At 42.7% G+C, this 18,005-nt stretch overlaps 1 protein-coding gene across 1 annotated transcript in view; it reads left to right on the forward strand.

Annotated features, from left to right (window-relative positions):
• LOC126922839 (paired mesoderm homeobox protein 2B-like) overlaps positions 1-18,005 on the forward strand; it is a 39,248-nt gene extending 21,243 nt beyond the window's left edge. Inside the window, exons 2-6 of the mRNA XM_050735783.1 lie at positions 136-403; positions 5,680-5,885; positions 10,762-10,927; positions 11,133-11,346; positions 15,068-18,005. Coding sequence (XP_050591740.1) covers positions 319-403; positions 5,680-5,885; positions 10,762-10,927; positions 11,133-11,346; positions 15,068-15,557 — 1,161 coding nt within the window. The 5' untranslated portion in view covers positions 136-318 and the 3' untranslated portion in view covers positions 15,558-18,005. The remainder of the gene's footprint in view (positions 1-135; positions 404-5,679; positions 5,886-10,761; positions 10,928-11,132; positions 11,347-15,067) is intronic.

Here is an 18,005-nt window from a genome sequence, read left to right on the forward strand (position 1 = left end):
ATTCCTCCCCCCCCTCCTCCCCGATAAATCTTCCAGAAATACCAGTGACTGTATTGTCTAACAACCTCTAATTCACTTTCCTGGAAAAATGATGCACGACTTACGTAAGTAACCCCTCTTTCTCTCTAATTGCAGATTGGATCAGTTCACACTCACCAGCCGAACAATAACCACCACCACACGCATCATCAGCAACAGCAGCAGCAACAACAACAACAGCAGCAGCAGCAGCAGCAACAGCAGTCGAGTCAACCGCAGGTGCCAGGGGCAGGGGGAGGTGGAGGGCCGGGGGGTGGGACGGTGGCCAGGCCAGGCGGCATGTTCTGCTACCACTGCCCCCCGGGTCTTCCAACGCCACGGTTACCACCCACCCTCGAGTATCCATTCGCTGCCACTCACCCTTGTAAGTAGATATTCCATTTGTCTCTTGCGTTTTGTCCACGGATTTTCGGATAGCAGTTCGAATTTAAAGAAGTTTTTTTCTTTCGATGACTTTAAACGTTTGGTCACGACGGAAAAATTTCTTTTTCAAACTACGCGTTTTGTCCAACATCGACAGGGCAGTAAACGAAAGAAAATTTTTTACAATATCAGTTGATTTTGCATTTTTCTAAAAGCGAGGACATTCGATTCCAATGGAAGGAGACGATTATATACTAAAATAAAGAGAATTATAGTCTAATACAGGGTATAAAAATAATAAATTGCATTCCCTAAAATATCGCGAAACATAATAATTAAGTTGGCAAATACTATCGATATACCTCGTGCCTTCCGGCGACTCGATCCCCCAGAGTACTGTTTTGTTCCGATTTACCCCCGTAAGAAAAATTTGATTCCGCCCATAATCTTACATTTCTTCATCTATTTTCCCCCTTGCTATTCTTCCTCGATTTCACTCTAGCCGTTGCGAGGGTGGATTTTAAAGCGAGCTATGTCATGGAGAAACGTCGATTCAATTTCTCAAATCACCCTCGACATAACAAGAATTATAAACGACGATGGAACCGTCCATCAAAGGTTTAAGCATTAGTAAGAAATTTAATGTAAATCCCTAATGATTATTTATTATGGGATGCGAACGAAGAAATCCTGATAACTCTGTTCTAAGCATTTTTTAGTTCTGGGCCTAATTTTGAAGGTCCGTTCGAAGAAACGGTATTCCATGAACATTCCGATCTAGCGTCTGTCAAACGTATAAAAATATTCCCGATAGCGACGTTAAAAGAATTAAGGAAAAGGCGATGATCGCGATGTAATTAAAGAAAATCGTGCAGCAAGGTGGATGGACGTTGGAAAGGAAAAGGGAGAGGAAGAGAGAAAAGGGAGATTGATTGTACCGGCACTTGCTCTGGCGGAACACATCGATGAAGTTACATTACCGACTAGACCGAGTTACGCAAAGTGGACGCTACAAACTGGACGGCCGCTAAACTTAATTTGCACTTCGGAGCAACTTCCGGCTAAACCGCGTCCCGACGGCAGTGCCGAGTCGCTCTTTGGAACTTCGACGCCAGTTTGCCTATTCACCGATCGCTTTCCAAGTCGAATCTCGTTTCTGTCGCGTACGTTAACTCCCGTTTGTAGATATATATCATTTTGGTGGAATGTCACGGGGTCGAAACATTGGGTTTCTTTGGCGCTTCGCGCGTTGGAAAAACGCGATCGAATTTTGACGGGAAGCGCCATTCTCAGCGATTTTACGCGATGAATTTTATATGACGTTTTAAAATTGAATCTCGCACTATCAAATTTGATCGCATTTTCCTTTGTGCCAGCTAAATTTTGTATTCCTATTTTTACAATTCTGCGGATTCGATCGTGTTATTTATGAAAATTATCGTTCCATAGCGCGATGAATTTCATACTTTCAGCGATACTCTGAACGAAAATAAAATTTCTACCATGTTCATTTTATTTGATATTTTCTCCTAATTTAACAAATTTAATTCGTTAAACAATCAAAAGTGCAACGAGAAAAGTCGATTCTTTATTCTTCCTCTTTTTTTTTTTTTTTTTTCATCTGTCTGAACATGGTTCATCGAGCCACGATGTGTATGCTCACTTTATTGCATATTATAAACCTCAATGAGATACATGTGGTAGATAATCGAATGGGGACCGTAGGTGAAGAGGGGAGAGAGATACGATATCCTCAGGGACGTGTATAAGTGCCCTTCCATCTAGGCCCGAAATATAGTTTAAATAAAATATTGATTTCCCTGGCGCAAAGTGAAATTATGTTTTTAATGCGCATTTATCATTCCCTTTATCGCAGGCGCTCCCCGTAACTCCACTTAAAATTAAGTGAAATTCGTACGCGCGTTTACCGTTGATTAGAACGCGACGAAAAACACGAAGAATTTCTTAAAGCGTTGCCGAAACTTTATTCTTTTGCCTGTTGATGATTGCGAAAATCGTAGAAATTTTATTTTCAGGTAGGAATTTAATCCAAGCCGAAATGTTATAATCGTTTCTTAGAATTTTCTTATTGGAAAATTTGCGTTACGTGGTTTGTTTAAGTAATTAGTTACTCGCGTAGTTATAGTTTTTACTCTAAAAATACGACTCGATTTATAATCGAATTTAGAACAAAAATCTCGTCTTCGTTGATAACAAATACGAAGGACTCTGGGACCAGAGGCCCGAAACATCTCACACTCCGCTTGCTAGCTGAACGATCGAATTGACAAACATTCCGAGCATCCCTTTCAGCTTTTCCATTTGAGAATGTCCACTAATCCACCACGCTGCTGCTGAAAATCACTATCGTCTGCGCATCTTGTACAACCTAAAACACGTAATTTCGACAGCACGTGTGTGTCTATACCTAAACGATGCCTGCTGGATGGTAGAAGGGGCGCAGGGGTAGAGTGTCCTCAGGGACGTTCGTGCACCCTTCCAACTCCCCTGGTCGCTGCCCCCCCTCATCACCCCCCGTTGGGATAAACAGATTAGGTAACTACGTGATAAGTCGGTAAGTGGGTTCACTCGGCGCAGGGTCCGAACCCACCGACATTCGCTCTAACATCTAACTAGCTCGTTACCGTCATTAGTAACGGTCGGGGTGTCATTAGATTTCGTTCTGTATCTAGTTTTTCCACCAAACCTTCCAACCCATCCACTCCGCTCGTTCTGCAACGAATTTCAGACAGAGGTAAACGTGATAATCGTTTTTATCATTTTTCTTCGCTTTTCTTCGTCGCGTTTTATTTTATTTTTCGATTAGAATAGAGTATGACGAAAAACGGAGAATCCAAACGAAATCTTTATATAACGGCAATTTCAATTTAATCCCATTCTCATGATTACAAGAACGACTCTTCGAACGAATCACACGCCAGAAACACAGAACCAGTAAAACGACAAAAACATGATTCCCGACATTTAGAGTTCGGTACCTGTCCCATCGGTACTGAAAGGGTTAATCCAGACACGCATTTCGAGCGGAAGCAAATCAAGGACGGTCCTGAGCGAAGAGGACAAAGTGTTTTAAAGGCGCACGTAGCGCGTCGGCGGGACACGTGCGAGCTTTCCGCGTCTGCTTCCTGGCAAGAAGAAATTAATCCCTCTATTGTTTTTCCCTCGGCGGCCAGACAAAACTATGACCCTTCTCGTGGCGACGTGTGTCGCTGGAAAAGGAAACGTGTACAAAAGTCAGCGGGACCTTCCTTGCGCGCACGGTTGTCGGGTACGTTAATAAATTGGATCAAGCCAGGAGTCTCGATGAGTTGTGCGAGTTGTCTGGATCCAGACTTCGTCCCCGCTCACGAGTCTAATCTAAGATCTTGAGTGGATTTCAGTTTCGGCCACCGATAAATTTATTTAGCCAACCGACGAGCTTCGATTCTTGCTTTCTTACCTCTCTTCTATTCGCGATTTCTCTCGAATCGTCTCAACACCGACGCTTGCGTACGAAACGTCTCTTCTTCGATCTTTGAATTTCGTTATATCGTTTCGTTATTTCGTGATATCGTTCGTTGAGTGTTGTCCCGTTATTGTTGTCGATTATTAACCGCGTTTAAACCAAGATGTTTGCGCGTAAATAATACACGACGAAATTGACGCTATCGTTTAATAAACGAGTCGCGACGATTAGAGGGAACGTATTCGATGGAAGCAGGAAGGGGTTGGGGGTTGGACAATTTCCCGCGACGAGAAGGCTGTTATTAAACGCGAGGACAGGACATCGATCGCGGGAAATTCAATTGCAAAGTCATACATACTGCACGCGAAAATCCTCGTGAACGAACACATTAATTTTGCAGGGGCGGCAGACTATTGCCAATGACACGGTACGAGTTTGCTCAACGGTATAATTGTTCCATGGTAGTTATGAAAGTTGGTTTCCGGTATGGATGACTTGTTGCAAACAGAACAGACGTGCCGACGCAATCGAATTCCTGAATTCTCGCGTTCCCTATGAGCCGGACCCGGTTTTAAATTTAACCATGCGAAAAACGCTCACGGAAACGAACGTCACCGAACGCCTCGAGGAAATCCAATTAGGAATGTTCGGCGTCAATTAGCGTGAAATCTATGTGAAATTTTAGAACGAAGTGTACGCATACCTATGTGTTAAAGCTTGCTCGAAGCGCGGAATTATCGAATCGTCGTAGCGGTGAAAGCATATGTCAGATCGTTGTTAGGAAACTTTACTACAAATCTTGCTGTCTATTTTTCTCTTTATTTTATTTTATTTATCCGGTACACTATGCTTTGTACTCTGGTAGTATGTGTTTAGAACGTATCATCACGAGGATTACAAAATTTATCACTCGGCATGAGATACGATTCCGACGATAAGTAGAAAATGACGTATTAACGTGTCCTCGAAACGGAAGAAAGAACAGAAGAAAACAGCAGATAACAAACCAGCATACTGCTATGCTTCAAAACCATCCCAAGCCATTCCAAAGGATGCCTGATGGACCCGATAAAACGACCCACCATATCTGAACCGTAAAAGCAAAACCATAATCACGGTGAAAATCGAAAATTGAACGCGATCTTGCAGGTGGATGCACATGCGTGCATCGTTAGGGCGAACAACAGTCGATACTCGCGAGGGTAGGTTGGTCGTGTTCGGCAGCCGAGCGAGCCGCATGAATTTTTATGAGCTTAGGAAATTAATTTGTGTTTTTCGCTAAGCTCCGGCTTAGCGCCGCGGTAATTAATTGCGCTGATTGCCCTGCATCATTGATAAGCGGTTCTCTGGCTTTCGTAACGTTTACCCCCATTGGACCATCTCTCTTTCTCCCTGTAGCTTCGCTGTGCCCGTTTCTCTGTTCCATTTGTCAGGTCGTACGCGCAGCGTTGAACGCCATCGTTTCTCTTCATCCCCCTTCGTCCTTTTGTCTGCGCGTGCTTTGGCCAGCCCCCGTTTTTCCGATTTGCAACGAACGAACTGTGTGTTCCTCGTAATTGGCCCGCGAACGAGCCATCGCGCGTTAAATCATGCACCAGGCGATAGGGTGCTTTTGAATTTTTGTCAAACCTGCGGTATACGCCAGATCGGATGGAACGTTGGATAGAGGGTGAGGGCTTTTTTATGGAGGGTTTGTTAAAATGTTTTACGACTGTTTTACGTAACGCTAGTAGAACTCCCCTACATATATAAATAAAAAGAAGGTTAAGGAGAAGAAGGTCTAATCGCGATATTTTGATCGTATATTACAGACACTAGTTACTCCGCGTATCATCCAGCCTTGCACGGAGTCGGCGAGGATTCTTTCGTGAGACGAAAGCAAAGGAGGAACAGAACCACGTTCACTCTTCAACAACTAGAGGAACTGGAGTCAGCGTTTGCGCAGACACATTATCCGGATGTCTTCACGAGAGAGGATCTGGCGATGAAGATTAACCTCACCGAGGCCAGGGTTCAGGTTAGTACGATGAAACGAACGAATACGAAGCGAAAGTTGTGACTCTTGTGACAAACAGATTTGGACAAGTTTAGTGGATGCGTTAAAGAAGAAACAGATACGGTGTGTAAGTAGTGCAGCGAACGAATAATTTTCGGTTAGAAAAATAGAAGAAACACGATGAAAAGGAGAATCTGAAAAATTTAATATTCAAATTGGAAAATTTTGGAAACTAAGCCCGTATACCGAATAAATTGAAATGTTCGTATCTCGTTTTGTTAAAAGCATTTGATATATATTTCGGGCACGCGAGTCTCTAATGATTTTGAGTGGCACGTTTTTTTCGCTTTTAGTCCAAGAAATCAATTTCAAACGGTGTCAAATGGGTAAATGGAACAGCGACGAGCGAAATAAAATAAGGCGAAAATGTCGCTTGATGGGCGGATTTGTAATCGATTGACCTTTAATTTATCAAAATATACAATCATATGCTAATGCGAATGCACTTTAATAAATGCGTTCAATTTCATCCGCTTCATACGACAAATTTAATGTTCCTATAATAATTTTGAATATATTTGCCGATTTCTGAGAAAAGAGAAAGTGCATAAAGCGCAATTCGATAAAGTAAATACCCAAGCAATTTACACCGGCAAATAATATGAAACGATGCTACGTCAAATTTGGAATCACGAACAACGATTGTATCTTGCAAAAGTATAGAAAGACGCGAGAAGCCAGTAATCTACCACAAATCTGTTCACGGTAAACCACGATATATTTCACGCATTCCCTGTCGGAGATTCTAAAGCAGACGGTCAAGCGAGACACAATGTGATCGATTGTTTCGATGCGCGACGGTGGATCACACAGCGTAAGAGAAAGGGCGCAAGATGTAGGGTAGTTTTAGGGTACACCCATCTCCCATGGGAGGTGCTGACACCCTCGACCTGACGTAATCTTCTGACAGAGTAAGCCGGTAATCTCCGGGATTACTTTGTACTCTTGGCTACGTCCTCCTGCCCATATTTACTCGCACCGGCGTAATTCGCGCTACACAGAATCCCGCCAGTAATAGCGATTCCCTGCTGAAATCCTGTTGGAACATCTGCAGGATATCCGATCGGTGATGTCAGATTTTTAATTCGCCCCCCTTTTTACGTATTAACATGCTCATAATTCTGTCAAGAATCTTTTCCTTCATAGCCACTCAAAAGTTGATAACGTCTCGATTCATATAACAAATCGCGCAACCAATATCGTTCAGTATACTACCCAATTTGATATTGAAATCTTCCATCTCCTATTCGATTGCATTCGGAAATGCATTCGATTTAATTTTTACTAGACCGATAAGGCTTTGTACGAGATACATGATTAATCGATGCAATTATGCTCTTGGAATAGCGGTTTTTAATATAAACAGGATTTGCGGGGAGCAAAACATCGAACGATAAAGATTAAACGAAGTAACGAGAAGCAAAGATGATGGGATTTTAACGTCGAATGTAATCTGACGAAGAATTAATAAATAAGAGCAGCAGAATCGCAATTCACCGGATTGATACCGTACGAAGAAGAAATAATCCCAAGAGACTGCGCATTTTCATGTCCCGCCCCGATATTGCGCTCTGAATAGTAATTAACAAGGTTTACGAACGAATCTATATCGAAATGATACAACCAGAATGGTCCATATTTTCAACTAGCGTTAAACGCGGTTGAACGACAAACATTTTTCTTCGTAATTAAGACGATTTGTTGGAATATGAAGGTTCCCCGATAATGATACCCCTGGACCCGACATATCGAATCGCTTCCAACTCCAGATATCAACGATAACCACAAATGCAAATCTACAACGATCCTACGTCGTTCAGGAAGAATGAGTGACTAATAAGAAAGCTAGGAAAAGAAAAAGAATGGAGAGAGAGAGAGAGAGAGAGATAACAGAGAGTCTAGTAAAAGAATCCTTCAGCGTGGTGTGTCCAGCAGAGGGGCACGGTATTATCCCGCTGCATTGTTCGGATTATAAGACGAGAAGGCCATGGTAGGCAGTGGTGTACACAATGGCAGGAAGGTAGGGACAGGACGGCTATGACGCAATTACGGCGCAGACTCATTGTTTCATTAGGGAAGACAAAGGGAATCTGAAATAATGGACAAATAGGCGCGTTTATGCAACGCCGGTCCTCTTCTCCTACTCCAATTAGAACCCCGTGCGGGGTAGAACGAGCGCGGGGGTGGCTGAACCACCGTCAGTGGATCGTCCGAGGTAGTTACCAACCTCTGACGTTTGTTCGTCGCCCCGTGTATCGTGCGCAACAATTATGCTACACGCACACCGCCGCTCCAGGGAAAGAAAACCGAGCATGCGCTACGAACGAGAGGCCACCACTGTCAACGTTACATAGTCGCGTGCTCTTTGGCCCGGTTGAATTTCAAAGCGTGCAACGCGAATTACGGCGCTACGAGACGCGAGCCGACACACCTAACTACGCGCGACTGTGTACGTCGCTCGTCCACGATGAATTTTACACTCAAAAAAATGGAAAATGGGAAGAACGATGATCGTCTTATAGCTATATAATTCGATCTGTATGCAATGGAAGTTGGATAATCGAGTCGTCCGGTTAAATTGAACTCTTCTTTGGATAATAGTGGAACGATACCGTAGAAAAATTCAGATATAGAAAATTCCGATAGAAGGTCAAAAAATATCCGGAAAGATTTATTTATCATTATTATTTCATAAAAGTGATAACGCTACAAGATTACGCATTTCAACAGTTTTAAAACACCGTTATCCTGTTTGAGAAAAAGGAAGGGGCCAAATGTAAAGAATAATTAAAAGCAGATTTGCAAAGCAAGTGGCAAAAAGATTAAGCGCATTTGACTTTGGTCAGAGCGGAACAATGCTACTGCTGACGTGTTTGGATTAAAAGCAATAAAAAAGGGGGAGGGGATGCGATTAAAAAATAAAGAAGAACAAAGGGATAACGGGAGAAGGAACGTATGAAATACACGGGGGTGAAGAACAGCGATGCCTTTTACCATTGGATTACATACCGTGCTAATGCGCTTATAAATTTGCAAGCAAAAATGTACCTTTCGTTTTTTTAATGAAAACATAATAGAGAAGTAAGAGGCTTTGGCACGTGAGTTTCGCATACATTCACCAAGAACCTGTGTAATTGATTTGCGAAACAGACGATTATTTCATTCAATTTTTCCAAATTAAATGACGATTTAAACGTAACGTAACCTTTTTATACACATTACGAAGAACAGTAACCAGTTTACTTTAGCTTTGCAAGATATCATGGAAACGATCAACCACCGTTAAAGCACGTTTCGTCGATCCATCGATCTATCACACTTTTCTGTAAGAAGCGTTGAAAGATTAAATGCGTTTATTTCATGGAGGGAAACGAGTCGACGCCATTACCGACGTCTTTCGGATTAAATCCGTATTGAAAAAAAGAGGACATGCGCGAAGCGAGAGAAGAGGGAAAGAAAACGGGAACGATCCGATAGAAAGACAAAGAAGGAGAGATTGGCAGTCCCGACGGAACCGCGGCTTTGTTCCCAGCTATTACTCGCCCCCGCAACCCTGAGGATATTATTATATCTTTCCCCGTCAGCCGGTATCCACCGTCCTCGTTTCCCGTGTACGAATTCGAAGGCAACGCGAAGCTGGCTCATCGTATTTATTTTATTAAACCATTTTCCAAGCTTCCTCTCGCCGTGAAACTTTCGCTCCAGGACAAAAGATAATCATTCCCCGGTACTCGACCGATCTCTAATAACGCGTTTTGTCTTTTAGAAGCAAGTCGCAGGAAGAATTACGTTTGCGCCAATATAATTGACTTCCCGGAACTTTATTTTATTATCGATTCCAATCCGCTAATGAGTTCTCGTTACTTTTGCGCCGTGATTCTTCGAAACTTTCTTCGATCCGCTTAACTCTCGTGGAAGATTTTCGTGCGAAATAACGGGTGGATTTTTTTCAGTAATTTGCGATGATATTTCATCGATCCTGGAATGTCTAAGAAGGCGAACCGACTAATCGAAAGATATGGATTAATATACGATCGTTCTCCGATCCTAAACATTTTCCAAAAGCGACGTTTAGATCATCGTAACTGTAATGTCTGTTTCGCAATGTGTAAAGCCTATTTACAGTGTGCTAGATACCTTAAACTTGCGCGTTGTCGCAACCGTAACAGCTTCAGAAAGTTCAAAGTAGGAACTCGTTCCGGAAGAAGTTGGTGTTAGGGTGCAATCGGAAAGCAACGACACACGGAGCGAACGAGAGCACGAGGCGGCGGAGCACCGCCGGGTATAATAAAGTCTATTTCAGTTGGTATTATGTCAAGTTAGGCTCGTTAGCGGAACTCGAGCTTTTTAAAAAACACTCGGCCGCTGTGGTTGCTGTCGGCTCGTTGAACATGCACGCGGGCAAGAGGCCCAACACCCCCTCTGGTCCAGCCGCGAATGCCATCCCCCTACATGCAATTATCCTTCCATATCCGCACACCAGGTGTAGCCCTATAAAGCAGCTTAAGTGCCGCCTTCAGCGCCGTTCCTCATCGTACTCTCGTTTGCTTTTTATCTTTCTTTCTTTATTTTTCTTTTACACTGTATCGTACACCTTTTACTCTATTTACACCTTCGTCGTAATCAATTGCCGAGCAGTAAATTAGCCAAAGTGTCTTCTTCTTCTTTTTTTTCTTTTGAATCGATCGTTCGATCTCGATGTCGAATATTTGTGGGTTAAAGTCATTACGAAAAATTCCTGGATTCTCGACGGAGAATCTGCGATAGTATCCGTTAAAACACCTTCGTTCGTTTGTTTAATCATCGTTTAATCAAAAAATATTGGAAATTATTCCAGGTGTGGTTTCAAAATCGTAGAGCAAAGTGGAGGAAAAGCGAACGTTTGAAGGAGGAACAGAGAAAAAGGGAAGGTAACGGGGGAGGTGGTACATTGGAAACGACAGGTCTGGCACCGCCAACGTCTTCGTCGGCAGGTCCAAGTCCCACAGGACACGACCCTGAAGGTACGATCGTGAATAAGAACACGGCAACTTCAAACGCATTACTATTAATATCGATGTAATAAATTTCGCGTTCTTCTTTCGGAGAGAGATAATTTTAGTAATTGCATAGATAAAAAATTCGAGATCCGTCGTTTCGACGAGTTTCTTCCAGCGTTTAAGAAGCGAAACTAGCATCGTTCAGAATTGGTATTTTCTGCTTAAAAAGGAACAACAAGCAGCAGCGCCCCTGACGCGGAGGACGCCGGCCCAGATGGAGCTGGCGGATCGAGGAGTCCCAGCACGACTTCCGCGTCGGTCAGTCCGCGGCCTCAGCAGAGTCAGCCGTCCTTGGGTGGCGTCTCGACGCCACCGCCAACCCCCATAAGGGCGCCACCGCCACCACCTAGCACCATGGGAGGTCTCGGCCCACCCGGCGAGAGGTGAGCTTTTAGCTTCGTTTGTATTTACGTCTTTAGGAAATATCTTCTTTCTTCATCCGCCCCCGCGCACCCCCGCCCCGTTCTCCCCTCGTCTGAAACTCAGTCGTGGTTCCACGCTGCAAGCACCGCTGAACACGTCGACCGGATGCTTGATACGCGCCATTAAACCACTCCTCGTCGCTTCCTACCCGACCCCCTTTCAGCCCCCCAACCCTCATGCTGCGCCACGTTTTCGTCCCAGTATGCTCGCTGCCATTCGTATAATCGCGATAATTGTCGCCTCGTTAAATCGCTACGGGACCCCGAGACGAGCGCGCAAACGCGTACAACCGAACGAGTTGCATACGCGCGATTTAGGAGCTGACCGTTCCCTGCAGCGCTGTTTTACGATTCTTCGGCATGGTAGGTGACTTGGTCGAGGTTAAAACGTAGTAGACGAAGATCACGCAGGGTCGTCGACTGAGGATTAGGTTGAGATTTATAGAGAATACGAAAGATCGGCAGCGACGAGCGCGAGTAAAGGAATTGGGTTTAATACCGTTACGTTCTTTAGGTGCGTTGTTCCGGAAAAATAAGAGCAATTGGAAATAAGGAAAATTTTGAAGAAAGTAGATAATGGGGAGAAATGGGTCGTTCTGTCGAGAATAGAGGGATTCCAAAGAAATTCCCGTAGAATAGTGAAATTTAAACCTACTTCTTACCCGACACATATTCAACGAAAAAAATTCGCGTACACCAAGCTGGAATATGAAAATGGATTTTCAACTGTGTTCCACCATTCTACTGACAAAAGAGATGTTATATTTATGAATTATGTAACAACGAAGCAAACGAAAAACCCCACGGGTTTAAAATATTCTTCTATATCGTTCTAAAAATAACAATGTCGTAAACATAGGCATTTCGTGATAAGTTGCATGTTTCATAGCGTGCATTAACGTAAATATTTCTTTGTATTATCATCGTTGAATTAATGATTCCTTGATCGAATTAATATTGCAACGATACTATTTCGAGAAAATCATGTTATTGGAAAGCAGAGGATAAGCCATTATAGCAATGGCATTAATGTCAGTATCAATAATAGCGTTTGCGATTAATATTACTAATATATTAAATGTTTGCCGTTAATATCAATATTCATGTATCCATCTCATTCATTTTCGACGAAGCTTTTCCTTAAATAAAATTTCCGAATTAAGAATACTTTTGATACAATAGTATACTGGATTAAGGAATCCAAGCGATAATGTTTCGAAAGCGAGAAATCCATTTTCACGTTATTCGACAAAGAATTACTACTTCTTACGCGAGACAGATATGCAAAAATCAGCATTTACACGGTCGTTCTAAAACGAGAAAGCCACGAAAATAAATCCAAGAAACCATAACCAATTCCTGCGGATCTTGCATGCACACAGCCACGTATATACGCGTATATAGGGCTGAAAGCTCGAGTGAAAGAAACGCGATTCGCCGATTTCTTGCCGACGACGGTAAGTATTCGACGGTGGCTCTTTATAATCCCAGACAAAGCTCCCCTCTCGCATCGACGGGAATGGTAAGAACAATACCCGAAACGTAGACACACGGAATACACTGGTAGCGGGATGACTCGAGTCAAGATGGTGGAACAGACCGCGGATGGAAACAGCAAGGGGATTCAGAGGGGGAGGGTTGAAACGGTAGGAAGATACTCCTTCGCCGTCTCCGCAGTTGTAATTTATTTAAAACCGCTCGCCGTAAATATATCCTCATCATTTATTCAGCGGCTCGGCAGCTTCTCGACTGCAGGGGTGTACGCTTTACTGCGTTCTTCCTTACCTACCAACCAGCCCAAGAACACCGAGAGACTGTTCCATGTGCAGTCGATTCTCGCGGAATAGGGGCGGATCCGGCACAGAACAGTGACTCGTTCGAAACAGGCTATCTCTCTCTCGTCCTTCTTTTAGCCCGCGTCTCTCTTGTTTACAATAACGCTCTTAGGAACGTGGGATTTAAATTACTTGCTGAGAACAAAATCTTGAGTGAAATTGGTTTCCACTCTGGCACCTGTATCGATCCTGGTCTATTCGATGCATTCTGATATCCGCCTTGATATCTGGTGCAAACATATTGTAAAGAAAGATTCCGGATGTTAACGTCGAAGATGACAGTTGTAACGAGTTTGACGATTGTCGAGCTATCGATCTAGTTGATTTTCTGTGACAAACAGCGATCGGTAATCGTGTCTTTCTCCGGTAAGAGGATCTCGCGCTTAGAATACGCACGCAGTGTAATCGTAGAAGCTGCGCGAGTATGCACAGACCATGTAGATATCCCGATTAGACGCGTAGAGACCAAGAAACAAAGTGCGTGTACGCAAGGAAGGGAAGCGAGCGAGCGTAAGTAACGTAAGTGCACGCTAGGCTACGCAGCTAATTGCCGCCAATTATCGCGCTTACCGCGGTTCAAGCTTTCCTCTCTGCGCCTCTACGGTCGCTTTCGCCTCCTTCGCCACCCTCCGTTACTACCCCGTTGCGGTTTCCTACTCCTATCATCTTCCACCAACCAAAATCCACTACTAGCCCTAGCGCACAGACTTTCAGTATCGCTTCAATTTTTGAACGATGATCCGTGTATCATCGTTTATCCTTTATTCTGTCCTTTGCCTGTCCACTTTCCAAGTAGAATAGACAGGTACGATGTTTGACGCTTATAGAAAATTCTATCTTAACGCTTTCATGGACGCAATTCAAATTTTTGTTGAAAAGCAGAAATTTCGATATTTCGGTGCTATGAGTGCTATGGATCATACCGATTTTATCCACCTATTTTATATTTTATCTGGTTAACTTTTAATAAAATTTCATCTCTTAACCCGTAAAGGTAATAGAAATAAATTAAATTCAATGCAATTTAATGCTTTTTAGCATATATCTAAATTTTTATATTATTTTCTATTATTTATTATTCATTAGCCTCGAATGCTTTTTTCTTCGTTATTTATCTTCGTAAAATTATTTATCCTCCTTCCACAACCCTCTACCTCGACTTTAACTCTCCTTAACTTTCCCTTTTTTTCTACAGATTCCGCCGTCTATTTGTACACGTTTACCCATCATCGTATCTCCCTGTTTACCATTTTCGCTTCGTCTCCGTTCGCCTAATTAAGCATCTCTCTCGTTCCGCCTTGAAGACTCATCGTATCCGTGTTTCCGTCACTCTTGCGTTCCGTCTCGAGCTTCACCTCAGGCACGTTACATTAATTAAACAATATTTGCGATTAATATTTGAGATAATCATCAGCGCCTCGAAGCAGCCTCCGCCGGCTGTTGGAGGATGCGGAATATCGCGCGTGCTAATCGGGTTAGCGCTTTCGTGAGCCCTTCTGCTTTCCTCTTCCACCCTTGCTTCTCTCACCCCTCCCACTAACTTCCACAACTTTGAAGTCGTATCTCGTTTTTCTAATCATTCTCTGTTGCAATCTCCGCTCGCTCGACAAAATTTTATACATCAAAAAATTCCATTTTTCGATAACGATATTCCCGATAAAAATTTTGCCTCGATCGCTCGGTCCAAATTCCCCTTTCACTCTACGAACACTCTCTACCTATACCAAGATAGAATTCTCCATGCTCCGTTTTGTCCCAAAAAATTGTCACTCGTTCGACAAAGTTTTCTTATTCCCTCGATAGACCGATAACGATTAATCGACATTGTCTCCTAATTAAAATTCTAGCGGCCCAGGATTAGCGGCGGGATTCAGGCCAGTCGAACCACCCACGTCTCTGTTCTTTTCTCCGCACTTGGCAGCGCAATTTTCTCCGCCACTCTTTGGTAACAAGGTGGTCAGTAGCGCGCCAACATCGCTAACCTCGACGACTCCGTCGCTCTGGACCTCGAGCGATCATCGACCTGGAAGCTTGCAGGACATGTTGTCCTGGTCTCCGGCCGGATGGCCAGGTTCCCTGTGTGGCTGCTGCAAGCCTGGAACCGGGGATCTCCACAGGAACAGCAGTCTGGCCGAGTTAAGAAGAAAAGCTCAGGAACACTCGACCGCTTCCGCGCTTCTCGGTGGGCTGGCCGGTTTTCCTGGAGGTTTGCCGTTGCCGTTGCCCCTGCCGTTGCTGCCGCCGTTGTTGGGGCTGTCCAGGAGGCCTGAACACCATCATCATCATCTGCCGAGCATGGTGCACCAGATACAGCCGACCACAAAAGAGGATCCCTAGGATCGCGTGCAGCGCTCGCCTGACGGGCTCGTCGCCCCTTGACACTGGGCATGGCATGTATTTGTTTCAAGACGTTGGTTCACGTTTCTCCTATTCTTTTACGGTTTCGCTTCGGTTTCGTTTAAGAATGACGATATTAGGGGAACGGTTAGCGAATTTCTCAAGAAAAGGCCTCGAGGTTTGAAAACTGATGATTTCTTGCGTGGGATTGCGCATCTATTTGTTTAATGGGAAATTTATTCGTTTCGATATAAACGTCGTTCCTTTAGAAAGTTACTCGATGTTCGATCGAAAGATGAAAACAAGCTGATAATCAAACGACTTTAAAGAACTGAATGATCTGTTTGAAGCGAAATTTGCCGAAACTAGATTAAACGAAAGTACAATGAAAGCCGAAGCTTTCGAAACTTCTTTTACCTCGTTTCTCGTTTAGTTATAGAAAAGATTAAAAGATATAATTCTAATGTAACTAATTAATATTTACGTCCACGATAACGAAAAATCAAACTAGGATACACGCGGTTAGACGACACGATCATTAGACGATTTATATATTCTTTCAAACGTAATTTTTCGTCCCTTGTCTCGCGTGAACGCAGTTTTGCCTTAACGAAAGAAGCATGATTAACGAAAGTCTAAGATCGCGTGACAAATTTTACTTTTATCGAAATCGAAAAACACTCGTGAGAACTTTTACGGCCATCTGTAGATAATTCACAAATTGCAGTGGACTGTCGCCAATAAATAGACTATGAACGATGAATTGATCACCGACGCTGTACGACTAAGTACTCTTTTTTCTGGTTCAAATATGAGAACGGATCGTCGATCGCAAAGGACCAACACGTGCCTGATGCGCTCTATACTTAATTGTCTGACAGGCGAAATCAAATGTTTCGATCTGCGCAGGAACGTTCGAATATCCGTTATCGATCATTTTTTAACTAATTTGATTTGTAAACGAAATGGATATCCGTATTACTGTGATGACAAAGAAATTCCGTAGTTGCAAAGTAAGTAGAAAACATAGATATTTAATATCGTTATAAACGTAACATTTAGAATTCGCGATTTCACGAAATGAGATATCATTGCTTATATACTCAATTGAAAAGTTAATTATCGGTCAATCCGGCGATTTTATTTTACGTATAATATTTGTTTGAGAATTTTCTAACTTCTTTTCCGTTCCTAATATATATTTAAAAAAGTGTGCTTCTCTTGACTCTGAGAGGAGGAAACACGAATTAATTTGTATTCCGTGATAGGATAATTTCTATTATCGCCCTTAAATCGAATCTATGACAATTTTCTTGAATTATATGATTACTCTATCGCATTATTCAAATAATACGGATATCCGTATTATCCGAGTAACACGGATATCCGCTTTACTCGCGCGACACAAGCACGCGCCTCGGATAATGTTTCTATCACTTAACAAGAAACGAAAAGAGAAAAAAAGAAAGCCGAGAAGAAACTAGCTCCGCCTCGTTCCTCGATATATTCGAAGATAATCGAATGCACAGATACGAGGATGTCCGTCACCTTAAATAACAAAGTGTCCGGAACACTTTGAATCTGTTCGTTAGAGAGAATTAATTTTTCAGGTAAGGCAAACTGTGAAAGTTTCAGCCGTTTTCCCAATCCTTTTATTATCCAAGAAGAAAGATGAAATCTTTAATCTTTGCTCTAATTACGAAATTCTCTGCATTATAAAAAGGGATAACGATATTGGATCAAGTAATAGATTGAATAACGAAGTATTTGAAGAGTGAAAAACAATTTCAAGCTGTTTTTGTAATAAAATAAAATGGATAAAAATGATAAGTTGATCGTTTTCGTCACTTTGATAACTCGAGTGTTAAAAGAAATGTCGAAAATCTCCGGTTATTTCCGATCAAATTAAGGATGACGAGCATCCTCTAAAATCACGTTATGATTTTAAAAGATGGACACGTTAGCCACGAGTCGACGGCTATTCGTACACGTCTTAAAATAATTTCCATCGACGTAATGATATAATTTTAGGAAAGTCAAGGGAGTGAAATCGCTGTACGAGTGCTATCCATCGTAGAGATACGAGCCAATGGTGTGTATATATGCACGGGAAATAACGATATAAGAGACGACAGTCCCCTAAACAGTCACGTGCTATGTTCATTTTGATCGTCTCTACGATTCGTGCTCGTGATTAGTTAAGAATCGTTTCGATTGCGTTACAGTACGATCAACGTTCGTTCTTTTGGATTACGAAGGCGTGGTATAACGACATAACGACGAAAGACACGTAGATACTAGTAGAGACCTGTATATTAAATCCCGGTGAATCGTCAGTGCTAATCAAGGATAATCTAATAAACAATATGTTACAAACTAGCAACTATCATGTAGCTTGAACTGAATTATAGTGAATTATTCGAATAAACATGTTCTCTCGTGATAAAA

Source organism: Bombus affinis, chromosome 12 (genome assembly GCF_024516045.1).
Source record: "Bombus affinis isolate iyBomAffi1 chromosome 12, iyBomAffi1.2, whole genome shotgun sequence".
Taxonomy (NCBI): Eukaryota; Metazoa; Arthropoda; class Insecta; order Hymenoptera; family Apidae; genus Bombus; species Bombus affinis.